At 35.4% G+C, this 25202-nt stretch overlaps 1 protein-coding gene across 1 annotated transcript in view; it reads right to left on the bottom strand.

Annotated features, from left to right (window-relative positions):
* Positions 1-25202, bottom strand: part of NPAS3 (neuronal PAS domain protein 3) — a 597494-nt gene that overhangs the window by 169188 nt on the left and 403104 nt on the right. The window contains exon 6 of the mRNA XM_053980939.1: positions 11453-11542. Coding sequence (XP_053836914.1) covers positions 11453-11542 — 90 coding nt within the window. The remainder of the gene's footprint in view (positions 1-11452; positions 11543-25202) is intronic.

Raw genomic sequence — 25202 nt, forward strand, 5'->3', positions numbered from 1 at the left:
TTTTAATTAATGAGCTGTAAAAATTACATTTAAATACATTTATATACAGGGTTTTCTTTTTCCAGTTTTACTTATTATGCTTACTACTTCACAAGAATTTGCACCCTCATTAGGGAGGTTGCAGACTTTGCTAATCTGTAGGGATTTATCCCAAAAGCATCATGAGAATGCAGACTGGACTGGGTCAGATCTAGTCACACATCCAGTCCAAAATAGGTACAGCACGAATGTATTGAATACCTCCTAACCACTTAGAATGGAAAAAGCATCATTTGTTTTGAAAATGACTATTTTAGTTGCTGTCCACCAAACACATAAGAACTTTCTTCACAGTCACAAGTGTACATAAACCTGTAGGAGTGTAGTGATATCAAAAAAGGAGAATAGAACAAGTATTAAGGAACCTACTTGTATTTAGCCAAAGAGAACATCTGGAATAAGTTCAATTTGAAGTGCACAGAATTCTTTCTGTAGACACATTCTTACCAAAAAACAGGAAATATAAATCCTTATATTTGCAATAAGCATGAAAGAGAATCCTATCTCTAGAAACTGGAATTTGCTTATGTTCATTTCAGTGACTGAATTATTATCTATTAACAATTCTTCCCCTGAACTGCTTTCTGTTGGGAAAGCATTGCACACTTAAGCAACAATACATCCAGACTTGATCTGGGAGCTAACAAGGAAGACAGACTGAATCAGAAGAAGATAGGAAGGAGATGATAAAAATATCACAATGTTCACCTCTCTCAAACATGCAACTAATAAAATATATGCCTTTTCCACTACATTTTTTAGCCAACCCCTCTGATACTGAAGTTTGTTATGTCTTTGGAATGCATCTTTCTCAGTGGTTAAACATTAGCTCATCTGCACACAAGGTTGCAGTAAATAGAGTATATACCAATTACAATTAAAGCAGGAATCCTCTAAAATGCCTTAACATGTTGTTGATGTGAGTTAACTCAATCTGAATATATAAAATTGGAGAGAGGACAAGGAAACTGAGTTATCATATGACCAAAATATTTTAAAACTTGCAAGCAATCTGTAACAAATAAGAAACAAAAAGAAGAAATTAGTGTCACTCTTATTCAAAGTACTAGTTGCTTATAGGGATGGAGGGATTGCTCATTAACTTACAGAATATATCTTCATTCTCAATGTAAAATAAGTAACATATTGGCAGTATAGAGTAAAATGAGAACCATTCAAAAATCTGTGAAATCTCTTCATTGACTTACAGGCTGTAGATCAGACCCATATCATGTCAGGAGAAACAAACATAGAAGGGAAAGCTACTGCTTCTCCAACTGGATTAATGAATTTTAGAAAAGGAAGCATGTCTTCCTACAAACTTTAAGTCATGACTCATACATGCAGCTTTAATACATAGAAGAGATAAATTTACAATTTTCATCATATCTTTGTTATGCATATGTTATGGAAGTTCAATAAGAATACATGGTTAGCTCCATTGTTATTCAAGGAATCTCAGGAATGCATGCAGCTTTGTATTTACCACTTCTGCATGAATAAGTGCTGTCCCAAATGAGACATCTTTCTGAAATGCAGCATGAAAAGGTAGAGAGTATGCCTGAATGTAATGGCTACATCCTAATACAGCAGTACTCAGACTAGAAAATACTTGTCACCCAAAAGACCCAAAGACAGGATCTCAAACATAAAATAATTAATATAGGTAATAATTCTGTCATATATTTTATTAGTATAAGGCCAGATTTATTAACACAAAGGCTTTAAAAGTTATCTGGAATACAGAAGGAGCAGAATACACCATTAGTTTATAGATCTATGTGATAGAGAAATAAGGCACTGTTTCCCCTTTATATTTTACTGTTGCCAAACTTTATAATATTATTGCCAATCAAGTGGTTTGATTGTAGTTTCAAAGGATTTTCTGTAGAACCATGATATTCCCAAAAAGTCTCAGACATCTCCTACATATTAAAGTACATTTTTAGCATTAATGCAGTTAATGGGAAAAGAAGACTTGAAAATACAAAGTCACAAAGGGTGCAAACCCCCCTGAATGTTAATAAGCCCTTTAAAATATTATTTTCATATATCTTGAGTATGAACCAGACTCACTATTTGCGTTTATGCTGGGCTGTGAGTTCTGAATATCAAAGGTTAGCAAAATTTCGCTTGATTGCTGAGGAAGAAGCAGCATGTCTCCTCCCCAGTCTGCTGCTGAGTAGGGGCAGTGTGCTGTGTTTCTTCTCTGTCTTCCCCTTCCTGTCTGCTCACACTAGAGAGGCATTTCTTTTGTCTGTCCCCTCATACTAATCTGGTTCCCCATCCCTCCAATATATGCTGGTGCTTTCTGTCTCTAAAGGGAAGATAATTCCTGCTCTTAGACAGTCTCTTCATTGTTGAAGGAAAAGATTTTCTTTCTTGCCTTTTTGCCCTAAATTCCTAATTCTGGGCAAAGGAAGTTTGCCACTTCACTCTGTTGCCATGTCTGAGCTCCTGTCTGGGAAAAATGAATTCCTAGTTTCCTACTACCTCATGAGGTGGTCAGTAGAACTACCCCTCTGCTACATGGCTGGTTTTGGCTATGCCAGCACTGCTAGAGCAGGCCGTGTGATGGGGTGCTTCTGATGCCAGATTTTGATAGCCTAGCTTGTAAAATGGCTTTAAACTGGCTCTTCTGTGGATTCATCTGCAGAGGAACCTTCTGTGGGAGTGCCACGAGAAGGATAAGTAAGCATCATCCATGTGGAGCTGAGTTACTCAGGATGAATGCAGACAGCTCTGAAGGTATGAGCAAACAGCAGAGAGAACATGTGAATGCTGTTGAGGAGCTCAGCTGAGCAAGTAAGATAAAGTACTGGTTCACAGTAAGCCTGACGAGTTTTCTGCTGCTCTGTTCCCTGTCCCCTAAGTGCAGAAAGCAACCTGGGAGCTTTCCCTTTCACACTGTAACTTAACCAGGAAGCTGCTGTCAGCTGCTGTGCAATTGGAAGCACAGGCAGAGGATGTCTCGGATGGCATCCTGGTTCAAATGCCAGAAGGTAATACAGGGAAACATGGAGTTAAAATGCTAAGCAGCATAGGTCTATTTTAATGCTGAAGATGAACAGGGAGTGACAAAAGAATATAGATTAATACTGGAAGGGTAATAGTACACGGACATGATTGTCTTGGATTTCCATTACAAACCTTGGGGATTAAGCACCATTAGCCTCTGACTTGGGAGGTTGTCTTGACTACATCACATCTGCAGTGAAGACACTCTCCACAGAATTTGGAATGTTCCTGTTTTCTTACCAATCCTCTCTTCTCAGAGTAGTATTACTCTGTTAACTCTGACTGAATGCAGAGCAAGTAAAGTCCTGACCAAAGCTGTAACAATACATGATGTTGGCAAAAGCAGAATAAGATGTATTTCCTGTCCTTTTTCTGAACTGCTTCCTGATCTTGTGCTTTCATGTGCAACCCCTTAGTTGGACTGGTAAAACTGTCAGTGAGGATTGGCAGCTGAAGATATCACTGAACTGATCTGAGTTTAAAGTAGTTTTTTTATATTTCATTTTCGCAGCATTATTTTTTAGCTCAGAACCATTCAATGATTGTGTTTTTAATACATATGGGCACTGCTTTATACCTTTCATAACTTTAAACCAACTCTTGAGTATCTGTGGATTGATCCAGCTTCTCAAGTGCTTGGAATGGAAGTTCTGTCATGGAACTTCTACTGCTTCTCTGCTACAAATCTTGAATCATTTCATACAATGGAAAATATTTGAGTCATGGCTTTCAGTTTCCCCGACTCAAATATGGATGTAAAAGAAAATCAAAGTTTATAATCAGTGCATTTTATAAGCAATGAAAAGCATATTTTCTTACTATTAATCACAATCTATTAATAATATTTTTTTAGAAGTGAAATTTTCATCACTCACTAGCAGAATGACGCTTTGAACTTACTCTTAAAAGGTAGAATACTTACTTTTCTTTGAGGGTTTTTTCTCCTCATCTCTAATGTGCCCGAAAAGCATGGAAAATACCTTTAGGGCAAATTTGTATGTTTCTCACCAGTACCTGTTTTTTTTTTCCCCCCCAATTATTCCACAGCTGTTTGTTTTACAGAATATTCTCCAACTTCCACATGAATATGTTACAATGCAATGCAAAGAAGATACCGAAAGTACTCTGTAGCTAATTTGGATAATATGAATATTAATTCAGGAAAACTTTTTAAATTTGCTTTAATAGGAAAGAGAATCTAAATTGTCTTACCCATTTTCCCCAGGTATTTTGATTAAAAAAATCTGAAACCATTGCATCCATCAGGAAGCAAATGGTCTGATTGCTCATGTTTTCAATCTTGTTCAGTACTGGAAAGAGTTAAGAATTACAATGAAAATACATTTTTTTTTTTTCTTTAACAGCAAATGGTAGAAATTATTAAGTGACATAAAAATTCTCCAGCCTTTAAGTGTTAAACCAATGAGGCTATATTTTATTGCATGGAGAATCTGTGATTCATTTTAACCAGTGAATCCCTTCTGCATAAAGGCTTTCAATGTTTCAGCCTCAATGGCTGGTAAAATATGTTCAAAAGAATAAATAAGAGAAACATGATTCTCATGTAAAATGACATTCTGGATTCCTTTAGTTAACTCAACAGACAGCTATATTCAGTGGAGCCTATAAGACAATTCTGTTGGCAGTATTTAAACACACTGTAGAAGAAGAAGCAAAAGAATGTGATCAGTAACAATAAGTTAATTTCAATTAAAAAAAAATCATTAAAGCATCACCATGTATTGCATTTGGACTCGCTACAAAGTGACAGTCAGCGGATTATTCCACAGATTTCTAATGCTGAAAATTCTGATGGCATTTACTAGCATAACCTTTCAACTCTGAGCACATCAATAGAGGCAGACAGTGGTTTGAAATATGATTCCTTGCAGATAGCATATCCTCATTCATCTGACTGTGGTGCTCTGTGCTCCATTGCACAAACAGCGGCTCACCCACTTCTGAGAGGACACTAATAAAAAAGGCATCAATTTTCAGCTCTAGTACTACTGTGATCTCTTTATATGTTCGACATCCAACATTAAATTAAAATGCTGTTATAAATCCTACTTTCTGAATCTGGAATGAGTGTTGGGTTTTTGTCGCATGAGACTGCAGCAAATCTTGTCAAAAGCAGGGAAGCACGTCTTGTTCACTCAGAATTAATGTTGTGGATGAAAGAAGGAGGTAAAAGAGGTTGAATACGGTGAACTGTGGGTGTCAAAGGCAGTGGGTAAAGCAGCTTTGGGGTACCAAACAGAGCATAACATTTGCTGCTTTCAACAGATTCCTAGTCAGTAATTATAATTAACACTTACTAACTGCACATGAGGAATAGTTTGTTCATTATATAAAGCATTCTAAAAAATCCTGCAAATTTTAAAATGCCATTACTCATCACAGTTTGGGCAATATATTTCTCTGTGCAAGACAAAACCTGTTTTTTAATAACCAGATAAAATAGCCTAAGTGTTTTGGACCTCTTCATGACCATACAATGAAGGTTGTTACAGAGTGTCTATGCAAAATTATGCATATTGATGTTGATGTTCAGGACTTCTGTCAGGTTGTCATTTGCACTTGAGCTGTCTTTAAAGTTCTTGGGTTGGGATAGGGATTTAAAAAAAACCCAGAAAAACAACATAGAGAAAAAATGACTAGGTACTGATATTAAATACTGTGAGGATGGCAAAAATAAAGCTGTGAACAGTGAGTGTGATAAAGAAAGCAGGTGGGATATTTCTACTGTGTAGAAGAGTGCCATATATTTTGGAGTCTTTCAGCTGTATCTGATAACCTCTAATGGCAGGTATCCTTTCTCCTTTAAGAGCTAAGCTAAGCTACACTGAGAAGGCAATAATGTCCTCAGCAAAGATACTGTGTCTATAGATATTTTCCCTTGTTCAGTTCATTCATAATTATGAAGAAAAGAAACAAGCTTGCCTTTTTGGGGGTGGGGGGAGTGCCTTCAAGAGTGGTTCAATATCTGGATCGAACAGAGGAACTTTTTCCCCCTAAGGATCCTGCCTGAAGAAACCTTGACATGCACAAAGTCAGAACCTAGACAAAGTTGCCCTGGTGAGAACGATAAGGTCACCCGTGGGATTGCTGAGATTATCTCTGTCAAGCACTTGGACAGCATGCAGTCAAATGATGCATCATGCAGTCATTTTCGGGGGGGAAAAATCAATTTCTTCAGCAGGTCGCTATTTGCTTTTCAAAGTGCCCTTGTAGGCCTTCACCACCAAGCATTTATCAATTTAAATGTTGTAAATTGATAATGTGCCACTGTGCCTTGTACTGTTTCTGAATTATTTTGATACTTATATTTTCTTACTGCTCTCAAAATCCTCAGAGCTGCTCTATTTCAATAGAACTCCTCCCTTGTTCATTTCTTTTAGTATAAAATACAACAGTAAATGAATATTCTTACGCTGAATGTTAAGGAAAAAAATATTTAAAGCCCCACATGATCAACACAGAATTTCCCAGGCTTTTATTTCCTCTTTTTAAAGGGGAAAAACTTAAAAAATTATCAGTGCTAGTGCACCAATTTACTGTATGAGCACAAATGATCATTTTATGTAGAAGTATTTAAATTCAGAACACTGAAACAATGACAACATCACAAAAAAAGGAGTAAGTTCAAATTGCTTATTGTCTGGTTTTGCTTAAAAAAAGTTGAAGTTCTGGATTTTTAAATTTTTTTGCATCATTATTATTATTATTAGTTTGTTAATGGCATAGAAGGAAAATAAGACAGAATTTATAGAATCAGCGCAAGTGTCAAGATTGCTTTATATTACTTTTTAAGCAAACAGAGCATAAAAGCAATCCTTTAACCATCTACTAACCTCAACTTGATTTGCACTGAAAAACAGGTAGAGCATAGTTGTTGAGGTTTGTGCTTCGTAAAAGCAAAAGAAATACATGGCAGTTGCAAAGCATTCTTAACCTCCAGTGATTTATTGGCCCTCAGCCAAGTTATCAGGGGAATCTAATTCTTCTTTATTATTCAAATAAACCACATTTGGCACCATGGTTCCTTTTCAGAATAGCTTCACAAATAGAATGAGTACTGTCATTTATTTGACCTTGTACTTGTGTGCTGTAGCTATAATTTTATTTGCCATTTCATAGAACAAATGCACAGAAAGCCAAAATAAGGAAATATGTTATGCCACTGGTAACAGAGTACACACATAATATACCTGTTAGTTTTGCCTGCTTTATTTTCAGATAGATACATTCTCAAAATTTTATTCTTGTTTTCTTCCTTTTTCATCTCTATTATCTATCTCTTATTATGCCAGCAGCTGCACTGTTCATTTTTAGTGAGCTCTCTTTTCAACAGGCCAATCTGCTCTGTGTCCTGGGCAAGTAGGAGCAAAGGTAGGAAATATTTTACTTTAAGATGTGGACCTCACAGGCAGGAAACAATGCATACCATCCTTGCTGAGTACAACTATCGTAAGAGCTGATTAAGAACTTGTTTCCTGAATGCAAAAGCATCCTGGCCAGATTACTAGCTCATAACATTTTCTACTGAACCTGAAACATCGTATGTCAGGCAATTTTATCCTTTCTGGATAACACATTTTTATTCTATCTGTTGATAGACTTTTCTCTCTTTTTGTTACTATTTATGTTTCATCATGTGTTTGGTCCAAGTCTCAAACACAGACACTTTTCAAGAGAATTGAAATCTGTTAGGGAAGCACTCACACTGACTTCTAAGTGCTGGAAGGAGTGATTTGAATGCCTCTTCAGTGGTTAGCCATTTTCTTTTGAAATCTCATCCCATTTCTAAAAGGAAATCTGGGACTGAGGGTTTCAAAGATGGAAGTTACCCTGATATCAAAAATACCAACTGACTTGGAAATATATGGGACTAGATATATAGGAAGAACAAACATTTTTACATCACTACAGAGATTCAGTGTAAAAAAAGATGTTTGTATTGGCTACACCACCACAAATCATGTTGTCCAACCCAAAGAAGAAATCCTGGCCATACTGCACATTTCTAGACATTTCTGGGTCTTTCAACAAATATTACAGCTCATGAAAGAACTGAAAAATATGTTCACCTATTTCAGCTTGCCTCAAGTATATAACTATGACAAGCTATGACAATTAACATAGACTAAAGCCAATACACATAGATTCTTTAACTGGGAGATTGCTAGTCTATTTCTCTTGCTTTGACACTTTACCTTCTCTCACTCATTGTTTTCAGCTAACTCTCTTTTCCTAAACTTTGAAATGTATCTCTGTTCTCTGAAACTGATCAGATTGTAATTCCACAGTGTGGTCTGAAATATACATCTGCCAAACTAGCTTAAAATTCTTGGTTAGAATTAGCGGGAAGAGAAATTATGCAAAAAAATTATTCAAAATATATATGTTGATGGATGTCTACATGTATGTTATATTAATTGTAATGTCAAAAGGGTATTTATTGCAAATTTTGTTTACTGTTCAAATATACTGTTACTTTTGCCAGGGGTAACTTTATTATCATAAGTTTCAGGCTACCTTCCAAGATATTGTTTTATCAGATTTGTTTACTATTAGTCCTGCAGCTATCTTAGAACATTGGCATCCATTTGTTTTGCACCACTGGCTCTAAATGTTCAGAAAAGAGTAAAGCTGACTACCATAACTGTTGTCACCTGCTGAGATTCAATACAAGAACTATTTTCCTTTATTTAGGAGACATGAGATATTGCTTTGCAAATACAAAATATAATTTACATTACTTCCGTGCATGCTAGTTAAAAAATAAAAATTAAAACAAAAAAAGCCCAAAAAAAAACCAAAACAAAACAAAAAAAAAAACCCAAAAAAACAATAACAAACAATGATGAAATCTTGGAGAAATAATTTGACTAAAAAGTAAGACTCCAAAGGCAGTACTTGATGAAGCTATTTCAAATAATAATGTACATAATAATGCCTTTAAGTGCAACACTGCCTGGAGATTCTATATAAATATAAAGTTTTGGAGTATCAGCGTAGGGTATATCAATGTTCACTTGCAGTTCAAGAAATACAAAACCACATGTATCACATAGCACCAACCCAGAAATTCAGAATTCACGAGAATTTTAAGTTTAGTATAGTGAAAACTGTAGCATTTCCACGTATTTTGAGATATGGTTCTAGGGATAGACTTGCTAATATTTTTAGCAACAAATAAACTATGACTAGTGATTTAGTAGGAAGTAGCTACAGCTCTTCTTTTAAAATTATTAAGAGACTAGTGATATAATTCTGTACCAAGAGAACAATATATCAAAAATATATGAATATTGTAGGTTTTAGAAATACAAAATGTCTCCATAAAGACAGAAGAGAAGAAAAGCAAAAAACACAGATATTTTAGTAAATCTTAGTAGGTTTAATTTATTATTCTATACAAAATCACAGTACTCGTTCTGATTTTTGGTAGTTTTTCCATCAGTACTTTCAGTGGTGAACACACGGAAATATTTGCCCTGATATTTCCAATACTCTAACATGCAAAGAAAATTGCTTCATTTATCTGAACCCTTTCTTGAAATGTACATGGATCAAGATGGAGTGTAAAGTCTTAACAACATGATGCGAGTTCAGAGTAAGGAGAGATTTATCAACTCTATAGCTTGAAAGACAGTGGCAGAAAATGCTTTTAACAAGAGACTAACATAGGGTTAAAGCCAAATTTTTCTTGAACAGATGATATTTCAGATGGCCACACTATTCCAGATGCATCAATTTCCTTGAAAATCCAATCCATATATGTGCATATGCTGTGCTGGCAGGAGGACTGACTGAAATGGCCAAAACCCAAGAGCTAATATTCTTTTGGCCAGAATAATGCAATTATTATTTTCCTAGCTATCAGTCTAAGCATACAGAGCCATCTGTTATGCAAAGCAAACATACACATCTCAATTACAGAAAATGCAGTTGCCTTGACAGAATTTGGATTACACCACTAACCAGGGCTGTAAAATTTGTTTTAAGCTAGTGTATAATGGATGCCTTTCAGGAGTTTCCTAATTAGCATTTACCTGCTTAAACTAATTATCCATCCTTCTTCTTTACTGGCTTATTAGACTTTGTTGGATACTATGCATAAACCAGATTAATATGAACATAAGACAATAATAAACATTAAAGTTCCAATCCTTTACTGTATTAGCAACATGGTGGTGCACCAATTTCAAAATGTGAGATTCTTGCTACTAACTCCCAAACAGATTAAGTCAGGGATTAAAGTCTATTACAAAATGAGAGACTTTAATGAGAGACAAGAATAGTGATATGAGCTAGAAACAGCTCTTGTTTCCATTTCTATCATTGGGTTTGCCAAAGCCAGCACAAAATAACAATTACTGAACTTATTACAGCCAATTGCTTGCATGTTCTTTGAGGACTTAATGAGCCCCTATTCATATTCTCACCTGATACTATTTAAAATTAGTCTTTTTTTAGTCACTAAATATTAAAATTTCCCATTTAATTGTTGGTGGAGTACAGCAAAACTGACAGTAGATAGCCTATGCAAATAGTTGCTTCCTCATAGCTGTGTGGGTCCCAATTTAAAGTAGCTGAAATAAGTATTATTTCAGTTTTTCTTTTTCCTCCTCAGGGTGACTGCAGTAGAAGTAGATGGTCACTCTCTGAAAATCATCATGCAAAATATTTCTGCTTCATTTCTAAGTGAAAGCAGAAAGAAGCTGTCCTGCCCAAACATTTCTGAATGCTGCAGGATTAGGAATAAGCATTAACAACTAACTTTTGCCCCACTTCTGCCCTGCCTTTTAATCTTTGAAAAACAGTTGTCAGCAATTAAATGAAAAAAAAAAATCTCAAACCAAAACCCCCCAAATTACTATATTTTATAAATTCATCTTTTCATATTAGTGAGCATTGGTGAAAGCATCAAAATGTGTCCTTGTTGGAACCCTCCCTGCAAGACATTTTAATGGCCTCTTTCAGCATTTCTTGACTCCAAATGACTCCCTGTCATCGTGTCAGCTCCCTGGATAATGCAGGGTACTCCATAAACATCCAGTAATAGGACACAAGGGAAGTACTATTAGAGTGTCCCTTTCCTATCAGGTATAGAGGTTTAAAGTTCAAAACAACTGAGAAAAGAAACTTCATTTGTTCTCAATAAATTAATAATGATTCTTTGTGGCAAAAAGTTTTCTTACACATCTCAACATCCAATACTATAGACACGTTTTTCAGCTGCGTCTCAGCATGAACAGGATGCAACTTTAAACAGCTAATTCAATAATCTATGGAAAACACAGCAACCAAATTATTATTTCCTTAATAACAATAAACAGAAGAGTGCATCATACACAGTTATGTTCTAGAATTGAAAGCATGTACTTACTTGGGACAGGCCTAAATAGATGGAGACAGTTTCTGAAATGTACAAAAATTTTCCTTCTTGATTTAGTGCAAATACAAATCCATCCAGGGACTACAGAATAAGAGGAAAAAAATAAGTGAATAGATTAATAAAGAATTCCAAACTAGATATAGAAATAGATTCAAACAAAGGATCACAGAATAAACTGAGGAAAATATTCTGACTTTTGTGAGAGTGGTTTTAATTTGAACCCTTAAGACAATTCCTTTGTATTCTGTCTACATATTATTAAACATCATATATTACTAAGTCCAAGTTGATGAGTATATTACTAAGTTATTTTACTGCCATGATTATATCTGCCATATACTATATAAAATTTATCTCATTTGCTTGATAGAAGAAATATAAAAAAAAAAAAAATCATGAAGAAACAAATAAGGAAAACAAATAACCTTCCAATTGAGCAGTGTATATAAAAAAAAATCACCCCCCACTGCTCAGAATCAAAGCAGAGAATTTCCATTTCCAAAAATTCAAAAGGAGAAAATAAAAACCCTGCCATCACTCAAATCACTGTGGACCTCAATAATTTGTAAATTAATTGAGGATTACACACACATGCACACACATGCACGCACACCATTTTCCTTTTGTGAGACAACAAAGCCAATCAGCAGATTACTGTCAGATGTGTTTACAGCTTAGGTCTATGCTATGAATTTCATCCTTTTGGTGTAAAAGTCTAGATCAGATTTTTCTTTGACAGGTTCAAGTCTTTGGATGTGGTTTCCATTGCAACTGCAAAAATCAAAATACAATTACAGCGATTAATGCATGCCTTTTGAAACACGAGTGCACTTAATAAACAGAGGACTATATTCTAAACTGATACAGAGTAAATCACTCCAGAAGGGAGTATACCTCTAGGAATAAGAGTAAATCTTCACTAGGAAGAAACTACCTTCATACACCATCCATGTCTTTACCTTTCTGCGTTTTATGAGGATGATATTTGGCGAACAATCATAGACTATTGCAAAAGTAAAATCACAAAATTCTAGAAATTAGAAATGCTAAAACAGCTCAGAAAGTATGAAACAGCTGAAATGTTAGGAGGAACAAGGAAAAATCCCCAAAATTCCATCCCAAATATCCCCTTGTGATAAAAGAACATGTAAAGGAAATATTAACTGTAGCATTTGAAAGATTAGCCTAATTTTGGAAGGAAAAAGCACATAAATTTGATGGAGATGCATGATGACAAAATCATGTAATCACTCATTTGCAAATACACCACAGTGATTTCTGAGGGATTTTAATATTTTTATTCTTCTGCTTCTTGATTAATTTCTAACAGGCTGCTAGTCAAAATCTGTCTTTGGCAAAAGTTCACCCCCCTCTGATGTAGTAGGTGGTAGAATTAGTGCAAAATCTGAGTTTTCTAAAAATAATAGACCGCATATTGGAAAACAAACCCTCACTAAAGACACTGCATTAAAAAAGACTCTAATTTATATTTATGAATTAATAAAAATGTAAATCTGCATGGATCTCCTTCATGTAAAAACATTTATATTATGCAAGTAATTTATAGCCTCTTATAAATCATCATCATATCTTTCTCAAATTATTAACATCACTTCCTTGAATTTTTAACATCAATAACAGGTGGCAAATTTGGAACAGTGAAGTTCAAACTTAGATCAATACCAGGACAATCAAAACCTTTGCACATTGGATCTCTCTCACTATGTGCAATCTCTTATTCAGAAAAGTAAATCTTTAAAGGTCTTAGTTAAAGTGTTCCTGATTCTCTGTCCCATGTTCCTTTGAGGAAACGGGTTTAACCCGCTGTTGAGCTGAGAACCATGACATTGTCTCCCTGGCCACCTATACAGAACTCCATTCTCCACCAACAACAAGAAATTGTCACACTGACTCAGTCTAAAGGCCTGCCTGCAGCAGTCAGTTTCCCTGGGTCTGACAGTATGTACAGAGATGCATCAGGACAGTAGAACAGCCATAGGCAATGACAAGCCTACCAGAGGTTTCTTGCTAACCCGTTCTTAGTAGTTGGCATGATTGTGATATCTTCTTTTCTTGAGGAAAGGTGTTTCATAGGTTATTTGTGTATCATATAAAAACAACTTTCCTCCTCTCAGGTTTTTATATAGCTTTTTGTGTGCCCCCTTTGCTCTGTTACTTGAGAGAATGACATACAGTTTAAGCACATTTGTGATCTGGTCTGCTTAGCACACTGCATTAGTGTGTAGTTATCTGGCATATCTAGACAAAGTTTTGTAAGAACCAGGAAAAATGATTCTCTGAGTCACTGATGTCTTTTCTGCTTCTTTTATACACATCACCTTATTTAAGAATTCAGGCTTAATGAAACAATTTTGAAGAAAGCTTTGAGTATTGATTAGGCCAAAATGTTTCACTCAGTGTAGTTTTCAAATTGGCTGAAACCAGTTTTGCTGGAGAAAATATAAACAAACAAGCTATCTCTAGCTGACATAGCTGTTCAAAGAAATTTCAGCCTCCATGGCTAAAGTTTGAAAGTCACCAGCAGCTGGAAGGGTGTTGAAATGAGAAGTGTTAGTCATCTTAAGCATTTGCTACTTTTCCTTGCCATTAACGCTGATTCTCTCCTTTCCTTTAAATAGCTTTACTTTATTAGCTTTATTTGTTTAGTCTTTTTTTTCTCTTTCTTTCTGGAGTAATATTCCTTACTTTTGCCCCCAAGTTTTACAAGGGAGGTAACTGAGGAGGCACCACTGAAGGACTGGCAGGGCCAATGCAGCATACCAACACTTTTGGATGTGATTAGTCACTTCCTGTGCCATAAAATTTGTTCATTAAGCCAGCTGAGACTAATGGGTCATGGTCATTCTTTCTCCATTTCTTTTTCCATCTCTCTGAAGCTATGCTTATATGCAACTACTGACCAAATTCAACATTTTGTTCAATAGAACAAAATGAGGAAGTTTATTTAATTGTATTTTGAAAGAGCCACTGACTAACAGCTAATGGACACCTACCATGCCCAAAATACAAAGACCTTAGAACAAAAGCCCCAGGTACTAAGCTCAGAATCCAATTCCTAAGAGAAATGACAATAAAAATGGGAGGAGAAATAGCCATCTTCCAGTGCAAGGAAGTTCCTCCCACCAGTATGAAAGGGTTGAGACGGACCACTTTTGTGACAATGTTGTTGTTCCTTTTACAGGTCAAACAGCAGTTCTGAAGGACTGCCTCATTCGTTATTCATAGGTATTATTTATGAATATTTATTATTTAAGTAATGCGTGTTGAAATTTTTCAATTTTTCATAAAGCGTACGTCCTTTGTGCGTGCCAAGAGAGCAGCAGACTTCAGAGAAGGTGCAAGGCAACATAACACAGGTTATGTTATATACTGGAGAAGAGTATGTGATACCACTGTATACTACATATTCACAAACAATTTTGTTTTAATGAGAAATATCTGAAAGTATTATTCATATTACTTATATATAACTAAGGACAAAATAAATGAGAGAAGAGTAGTGGATTGAGTCAGCTTTCAAATATCACTTTTGAAAGGAGCACCACAATGCTTTCCAGCCAGAATTTCTGAAGAGTTTCAATGTAGTTTACAGGCAGAAGGATTTCTGTTCTGGACATTCCAGAATTAACTATAATATAAAAATAGGGTCTGAAAAGGTAACTGTGTTTCCTTAATGTCCTATTTTCATAGAAGGAGAGACCATGAATGCAAGGAAACAATTCTTGACTTAATTTCTCTTTTTTATTTTTTAAAGTAAATGAAGTTGACTGTCATAAACCTACTCCTATCTCATCTAGTGTGGCAGCTGAGAAAGGGTCAGGGTGACCCCAAATGCTGATTTTGAGCACAATCCAATTTAAGGTAGACTGGCAAGTTCTTGTTTAAAACTATACTTACTGGCTTTATGCAAAATGTGATTAAAGCTGAAGCTCTCTATTACTTTTGATTTCAGAAAACCATTATGTATTATGCTGTTTCAATCACCACAGGCTACTTTTTAATTTATTTTTTTTTAACTGCCCCCACTGTTTTCAACAGGCGCCAATTAAGATTCTGGGGTCAAAGGGTTAATTACATCTTCTTACCCACTATGTAGAATTTTCTGATTATTAACCAAGGTTGGATTAAGATGAAAAAGAACCGACACAAATGTTAATGCTTGCCCCTCCTCAAGAAGATTTATCATAATACCATGCTGAAATCTATATGCTCTCTTCAAAGCTGTTAAAGAATGAAATCTTGAAGGGAACACTAAAATAAATGCTTTAAAGACATGCAAGTATGTGATTTATTGAAACAGTTTTCTTTTTCCTGAAAACTCTTCTAAATTAGCCAGGCAGGACTGATACAAGTTTCTCTTTGTCACATACGAGCAAGTCAATGTGGTAGACACGAAGGAAGTGAGACTCAGATTTAAAAGTCACTAGCTACAGCACCCCAGAACAATAATGCAAATTATTATAATTTATATCCTCTGACATCAGAATAATACAAAAATGTAAAGCACAGATTTTTAACCCAAAATACTCACTGCCTTTTACAGTATTTGAAGCATAGTGAGGTTATTTCCTTTCAGGATATGAAACCTAGTGTACCACTTTGACCGAATACACACTTATGTATAATGCATCATAGTAAATGGATTTATATTTGTCAGAGGAATTTTGTCCCAGCCATTTTTGCATATTCCCACTGCAGGCAAATTTAATTCACTGGATTCTTACTACGGTGTCCTTCTGGAGAATATCCTCATATTTCACACTATCCATGAAGTCCCTAATTCTTTCTAGTGTATTCCAATGCTTAAAAAACCCCTGTTACCCTGACCTAAACTCCAGTTAGAGTGAAGAATTACCAGTAGGCTAGGTTATTTTAATGACAGATTATTTTAAACTAAGCCTTCACCATCTGTTCCACCCCCTAATTATGAATGCAAAAAGGACATATTTCACAATTACATCAGTAAAAAGTAAGATATACATGATTTAAATGCATGCATGTGTTCTTTGTCCAATGCAGCATGCATCTGTGATTCTTTTCTCATTCAGGCTCTGATCAGGAGTTAGGGGCTGGAGAAGGGAATGCTCCCCCTGATAAAACAGACTATTGATATACTAAACTTTTTCCTGGAAACCAGATCATCTTAATTAGAATTTTTCACTCTTATAACATAGTGATATTATAACTGGAGCTAAGCATTTATTCAAGGACAAAGCCTATCACCAATTAGACATATAAAATTCAATAATAGGAAAAATATTTCACTCTTTTTTTAAAAGAGAGGAAGCATTGGATGCAACTGACATTTATGAAAGAACATAGTCCCTCTCTTATAATATACATACAATTCCATTATTTATTTATTGATTGAGTCACAACATGGCTTAAAAATATGATTTACTAAAGAAAGGAACAAAAACGCAAGTTTCATTTCAACATGGCAACCATTTTTGGATGGAGGGTTAAAATGAAATAAAAGGCATAAATGATGGTTAACAGAAATCTGGCCTCAGTATCCATCTTCTGTGCTCTCATTATTAAGATATCAGAGGAATATCCTCCAGCAACCTCAACAAACATGCAAAAGCATAACTATTTAGGTGGAAAATCTGACCTTGGGCTTTCACAGTTAAGTACTATAAGACAATTGGAGTATTGTGCTGGGAAATAGGATTTTACATGGGATATATTTGATACACATGAATAAAAATGAGCAACTGAACTTTGATCATCTAATGACTCTAAAAGCTTTACTCGTCCTCTTCCATCTTTTTAATCCCTTGCAAACAAACAAACCAAACCAACCCCAAATAAACAAAATGAAACAAAAAACCCATCTCCAAACAAAAGCCCCCCCCCCAAAAAAAAAAGGCATAGGAATTATTTCAGCCTTCCTTGGGCTACAAGCTTTTTGCCACTGAGCAAAAATCCCAACAGAAAACACAAAGAAATCCCAGTTTTTAACTCTCATACTGCTGCCATTTTTTCAATCAGAGTCCACCATAACAGTTATATGGCTACATGACCATAGACTCCTTGTGAATTAATGACACATACTTGGCAACAAGGCAGCATGCATTTGGCACCAAAACAACTACAGTAAAAAAGATGAGGTAAGAGGACAAACTCAAAGGATGTGGTTAGCACGGACTTTGATGCCAGCTTCCTAATTTGTCATTTTCGTGCTCTTTGCTCGTGTGGTCAGGATGCAATTTATGACAACAAGGGAGTGCCAAAAAATAAATTTGTCAATAATAAGGAGGTCTGCTTTATAGCTCAAAGCCAAGAAATGAAGGAGGAGGAGTAAACTTTACTGATTCCCTTGATGCATCTTTCACAGACTTACAGAATAATTATGTTTATACATCTAAACCAGCAAAAACTTGCAGTGGCAGTTTTACTACTTGATTAGAAAAAAACATATGTTATTCCAGAACAGAATGATTGCAAAAGTAGAAAGTGTAGAAGAGAAAAGTTTAGAGGCAAGAAAAATATTGAAAGGTGGCAGTCAAGTTCTTAAGATGTATTCCCTGGACTGTTCACTAACAATATATTGACAAGTATCAGAGGTAAGTTTGAGAATCACAGCAAGATTACAAATCTCTAAGTGATGGATGTTCAAGAAAAAAAATCTGACATTAAGAGTTTGACAATTTTTTGAGCACAAAAGCAATACATGACTTTTAGGAATCTCTGCCCCATAGCCAGAAATATTATTTTTTTCTAAAAGGCCATTCTATATTGCTGCATAATCTCAAACCACCCTGGGAAGTCATGTATAAAAGCACTGAACTTTTATCTTTATGATTTCTGGTGAGTTCCTAACCTTTCGTTATTTAAGATTCCTAGAGCTCCTAGTGCTGGTTCCAGACTCTTTGGATAGGAGATTGTGATGCCAATAACTGCATGCCATGTAATGCAATCAGATTTATTTATTTAGGATGAGATACAGAGATCTCATACAGAGATTACATTATGTATCTCTTCCCCTGAGAAAGTGATCACTTCGGGTCAGGATTAAGTTTACATCTGTGGACTGCCTTTGTTTTGAATCCATAGTGTTTGAATCTAAGTGGTTCCTGCCCTTTAGGTGGTACAAATATTACAATCAGCTATGCATTTCTGCACTGAGAGGTGCTGCCCTGAATAAAGGACTTGGGAAAGTATGTACCTGCAAAACATTTACTAAATAAGTGCCAAAACTGAAAGAGCAAGATGATGCAGCAGCAGGAGCTAAGATATACAGAGCTGGCAGAATGAGGGCTTGAGTGGCCAGGCCTGCTCCTCAGACCACACAGCAAGAGACTGTGGGAACCTGATCTGACTGAAACTTTGGGCAAGTAGAAGCAAAACTGATTGTGGGAACAATAAGCATTTTTGTGAATGTTATTGTTTCCCAAGCTGCAACTTTGAGGCACTTTTATGTTACGTATGAATATTTCAGTTTATGTAAGCTCAATTCAAATTGATCTTATATTTGTTGTGTATTTGCATGTTTGGTTAGCTTTTCTGTCAATCTACACAACCTGACACTATGTGAAAGCAAACAGATAAAGGTAGATAAATATCAGCTGTCCAAAAACCTAGGTGAAAAAACTAAAAGGAAGAATTTTTTTATAGAGAGTTAATCTCACTCTTAAAATATCATCTGTACACTCAAGAGGTACTCAGAAGCTGTGGTGATTGATCCTGACAATTGGCTTGCTAGAATTCGACCTCTATCCCAGACCTGAATATGCGTTCTCACTTGCCTCACACAATTTCATACATATGAAGCAGAGAGGCTGTGTTCGAGGAAGAACAGGATGAGGGGCTTGTGTTTAGCATATTTAATCTATTAGATGGCAATACATACAACCAAAATAGATTTGAATGAGAAATTGAGTTGAGTTCTTTGACTAGCATATCGTACTGATTTATACTCTTCTTGAAAGAAGAACATCTTGAGAATACTTTCCAGACAATAGAATACAGATATAATAAGAACACAGAACATTAAGAATAAATCCATAGTCTACCCAATACAGTGCTGTTTCTAACTGTAACACTTTATGTTACATGGAAAAGAAAATGAAAAACTCATGTTCTTATCTTCAGCCTCTTATTCCATGTTATAACGCAAAGAAGACAGAATCTGGTCCTAATCTGCTGAGAGTTCCTCCAGCTGTCATTAATCCTTGAACTAATGCAGGAGATCCTTTTGCTATACCCATTCTTCCTCCACCTATGGGAGTGTGGAGCAGTTCCACACACGTTCCCTCTGAAGTCTTCTAGGATCCATAGCTGGACTAAATTAAAACAGCCATTCACTTTTCCACTAAAAACCAGTACACAGAAGCCTCTAGAATCCCTAATCTTGCGACTTGAATCCTTGAATCTGGACTGACACAAATCAGAACATGCTAGTTACAAGAAGCTGGGTTTATTGAGACATGGGAAAAAAGGGAGAGGAAAAAAGCCCACAAAACTATAACCCCTTAAGGTTTGTATTTTGAAGTTGTTCTTGCAACTCTGAAGATTGTTTCCTCTACTCTGCATGTCTTTGTCTGTCTACCCCACTAACACCATTCAAATCCATGGTTATTTTTTTCTAGATTTAACAGAGGTCTTGGAGAAATTCCTACAGGTTTAGAGGAAATGGATTTAAAATGGAAATGATACCTCTGAGAGCCTTTGCAGCAGTAAAAGCTGGACTATGAGTTTCTATTAGACATCATGGAACAGAGACCTTTCAAATACCCTGATCACTGAAAAACACTCAGTTTACACTGTCTTAAGGCACAAAAGTCAGTAGAAGACAGAATACAAATTTACACAAAACAATGCTGTGCTATTTTGGTTCTCACAGAAGCTTTGTTTTCCATTCACTTATCTGTGCAGGGAACACAGGAATACTGCAACTACATGGGACAAACAAATTTCTGAAACAAATTGGATACTTCAATAATTATAAAAATATTTCAAAATCTTCCCCTGAAATAATTATCCACAATATCTACATTCATCACAGTAAAATTGATATCTTTATGTTGGGTTGCAATACTTCGTGCAAGGGTTTTGAGCTTGCAGTGCTTCAGTCCAGAAGTATATTTCACACAAAAGTGGGAAATGCACATTTATGTGAAAATCAATTATCCTGAGGGAACTGGAGGTCTGGTCCTGAATGAATGTGAGGAAATCAACTCAGTTTGCCACTACAAAACACTATTGCTATGTTGACCTTCCACTTCTGTTTCACAGCTGGAATATGAGACCAGGTGAGAAGACAGTATGTAGGTTTGCCATCAGCAGGTCTCTAATCTCACCCTAGGCTATGAAGAAATACTGTGTTTCTCCCTCCCTCCCTCTTTGCTTTTTTTTTTTTTTTTTTTTTTTTTTTTTTTTTTTTTTTTTTTTTTTTTCTTTTTTTTTTTTTTTCCCTAAGTTCACCTCTAATGCCTGTGTTGGTAAAGATAAGTATGGATTTTGCTGTTTACCAGCTCATTGCATAAATTCAAGCATATCAACAGCACAGAGCAGCTCTTCAAATGAAAAAGGTTTACATTCTTTTTAAAATACAAGCTAATATATTACAGTGGCACCTCTGACTGCTGTGATAATTAAGGGTCTGTTTGTATTTCCATAATAAAATCCTATTCTCTAGTGTGGGGACTGGTAAGTGAGTTATGATTTGTCCAGAAGCCAGAAACACAAGGTTTCAACTAATAATATTTTTTTTCCTTTTAGAGACAGAAAATGTTCATCTGCATTTTTGTATAGGGTTTTAGTGTGCAGCCAAATTATTATGCTATTCCCTTAAAAAGTGCCCTGGATCAGCTGCAGCATAAAGTATCAGTAACCTGCTCATCAAAAGGTGCTCAAGACTTCCTTGGAAGTGCAGAGTACAGTTGCTGTTGTTGTGCCAATAATCCACAACACTGCATTATCTAAAGAGCCCTGAATAAGTCTTGACATCACTAATTCTCATGTTATTTATTGCACATGTCAACAATCTATATATTGTATCTCGTGTCCCAAGTAGGTACTGACATGATTGCTCTCCACTGTTACTATCTGATTCACTCCAATTTGTAAGACCTGAAGCTTAGTCTTTCCCTAATATGACTGTGGTAAAAGTGCCTTCATAAATGAAAGTGATGAAAGAAAACTCCTCCTCTTGCCAAATCAAATGTTAGCACCATTTTCCCATTATTCAGAATCACTCAGAGGAAACAAAGGAAACACTTCTAATTTCTTATTATGATGCTTTATACATACAGTGTTTAAAGTGTGAGTGTAGCATCCCAGCTTTTTTGCTTTCACTGTGATGTTTTCCTTCTTTCTGCTGTCATATATTTCAAGATAAGCATTGCTGGAATTAAGTTCTCCCTCGGAAGTTTCCTGCACCATTTACCAATTCTGCAATGAAGTTACTATGACACCCACTGATATCACAAACTAGTATTGAAATTACTAAAGAAAAATCATATAATACAACAAAGTTCCACATATTTGCAGTTGTCTCCCGTCTTCAGAACTGTCTGCTTTTAGACCCTAAGTAATAACATCCATGTTTTCCTGATTTTCTCCACCTTTTCTCCATCTTTTTCCCTTTTTTTAAATCACTGAAAATCATCACTGAGCCAAAATTAAATAGAATCATAGAGTGCTTTGGGCTGGAAGGGACCTTTAAAGGCCATCTATCTCCAACCTCCCTGAAATGAACAGGGACATCAGTTAGATCAGGTTGCTCAGATCCCTGTCCAACCTGACTTTGAATGTTTCCAGGGATAGGGCATCCATAACCTCTCTGGGCAACCTGTGCCAGTGTTTCATTAGCATCACCATAAAAAATTTCTTCCTTGTATCTACTCTGAATCTACCTTCTTTTAGTTTAAAACTATTACCCCTTGTCCTATCAAACTGTGCTGCCAGTGTTTTTTATGCTGCCATGTGAATGTCTTTGCAGTTCAGATTTTGTTCCACTACCATGCCCAAATGAACATGCTGCCTGACACACCACACAGAAAGTAGTATAGAAAGACTTCTGCATGTAAATTTGCCATTTTAATTGGCAGCAACCCCTCCAACTCAAAATAAATAAATTTAAGTGGTCATGCTTTAATGAGTTCCGACATATATCTGAATTTCTTCAATCTGTTTTCAGTCACTATAGTGAAAAAGTAATGGTATTTTATCAGTCATTCCCTGACTCTGGTTTCAAACCAGATGGGAAAGAGCAGAAGCACACACACACACAAGATAACTGCAACGGAAATATAACCAAATGTTTTCCACTTCTGAGAAGATTGTTTGAGTTCTGACTAGAGTTTAAAATCTAAACAGTTTTTTCAGCCTAGTTACAAACCTTAGCAGGATTACAATTCAGCTTGAGGAGATTTCCTGTTGTACTTAAGTCTCGGTTTATTTCTAAATTAAAATTTTAATGGAAAATAAAATAAACACACTAGGGTGCTTAGACATTCAGAACACTTTTTTTGACCCCTAAAAGATGGACATTAATGGTATATGAAACTTTAAATCATCCTTATTTCAAACTGCAATATATCTTCAATATGTTTATACCTAAACCTTATTGGAATCAAGCTCTTCCTCACAGGCTTCCTGTGCCATTTCCCAATCCTTCAGTGTTGCTATGCCACCCACTGATATCACAAACTAATAGAAAAATTAATAAAAAAATCATATAGTACAACAAATGTAGAACTAGAATTTCTAATAGGGAATGAACAAGGAAAGGAAAAAAATCTGACAAAATCAGTTTTGGAAAGCAAACAGAAAGTATGTACGTACAACAGCTATTTGAAATTAGTGTCCCAAATTGACATATAAGATTCTACCTACAGCCAACTCCTAAAAAAATCTCTTACTCAAGCCAAAATTATCTCCTTCTGAGGAATCTCACTCTGTTGACACCAAAACCTAATTCATTGCAGAATTAGTGTTTCCTAAACCATTCTTTAATAGCAATCTGAAACCAAACCAAACCTAAAGTTTTGATGATTTTGCAATATATTGCCTTTATTCCAAATAAAAGAGGCTTCAGTTACCTTTTAAATTTATTCAATAAGATGTGCAGATAACTATAAGTCTACAGACCTTGAAGATAAAATAGATTAGACAAAAAAACCTTGAGTATAGCTTAAAATATGTGGGTGGCAAATCCATTGCATACAGATTGGAAAGCATTTCTGTTAATCTGTAAAGGTAAACTGAAAGATTTTTGTTATTCCTAAGAAAGATAGAAATTTAAGTTGTATAAACATTGTAAAATTTGATTTGCAAAGCCACAGAAAAGAATTTAAACACACAGAATAAAAAGAAATCCCAGAACTTAGGGTGAAACTTTATCACACAAAGGGAATTTCCAGACTAACTACTGATACAAAGTACAGCCATACCAGACTTGGAGCAAAGCTGTACAAAGCTATCAATATTTCATGTCTCATATATGAACTTGTACTACTGTGTCTGACCTACAATAGTTACAGTCTACAAATAATAAATTATTAATTTCAAAAATCACGATTATCCAACTCCTTAAAAGCTCTTTCTTATCACTCACTGAAATGTTATGCTTCTATACAAATGATATCATAAACTGCTGTTGCAAATAATACAGCTTCAAATCACATTTATTATTTGTAAATGCTTGTTGAACACAGCAGGTGGCAAAATGATTTAGCATCATGAACAAATACATATGGTTGCTTGAGCCCCCGTTTTAGAGTAGATAAACCTATTTTCTGGTCCTACATTCAATGGACTAGAAACAAGCAATATGCAGCTAAACCATTGTACATATTCTGGCAACTCACTACTTCAAATGAACTTTCTCATATGAACTACTGTGCTTAAAACAACTTCAAAACAAATCACAGGTCTCACATATTCAGTGACTGGCTTGTCTGCAATATTTCCTCTTACAGTTTTCAGAGAGGATTATGCATTATGGAAAAGAAAATGCAAAGGTAAAAGTAAGTGTCATGTAGTCTAAAATCAATAGACAGAGAGAGGACATTAACCAAGAGGCTAATAAAAAGATGCTGCCCTAGACAGTACCATAAAGAGCCCTGATATATTTTCTCTTCAGAAATACTATTCCTTATGCCAATTTTCTCTTAGCACTGCAGTAGTTTCTCTGTGTATATACACGTCATCTTTTTTTTTTGTCTTGTTCCAATTTTATGTTTGCATTTTATTTTCTCATTTCCTTCCTGCTACTCCCCTGTTTCTCTTTACTGGCTTGATGTTTACACAGACCTTTACTAGAATTGCAGGGTTTGGAGAGATCCCATTTTTTTTCTTTGTTGTAATGCCCACAGTTTTTTTTCCCAGTGAAAAGATAAGTTTACCCAGAAAATAAAAAGCTAATACAACCTTTTGCTCATCAACAAAGTATGTCTTGCTATAGCCAGGAATAAGTTAATAAAACAAGGAAAAAGCTTAGTGGCTTAAAGGAAAAAAAAAAAAAAAAAAAACACCTCCTTGGGGTTATGAACGAACAATGTTGTTTTTTCTTCCCAGCGTGCAAGGATTTAATTAAGTGATAACAGTCACCTTGGGGTGGCTGCACAAGGCAATAATATCTAGGTGAAGAAAAATGCTGAAGAGAGTTGACTACAGTCAATTTATCTTCAGAGAAGGCAATAAATGAACAAAGCATAGGTATTTGGCTGATTGTTTTGGAATGTTTCCATTACTGATAAACATCAAAATA

The sequence above is a fragment of the Vidua macroura genome, chromosome 6 (assembly GCF_024509145.1).
Source record: "Vidua macroura isolate BioBank_ID:100142 chromosome 6, ASM2450914v1, whole genome shotgun sequence".
In the NCBI taxonomy this organism is placed as follows: domain Eukaryota; kingdom Metazoa; phylum Chordata; class Aves; order Passeriformes; family Viduidae; genus Vidua; species Vidua macroura.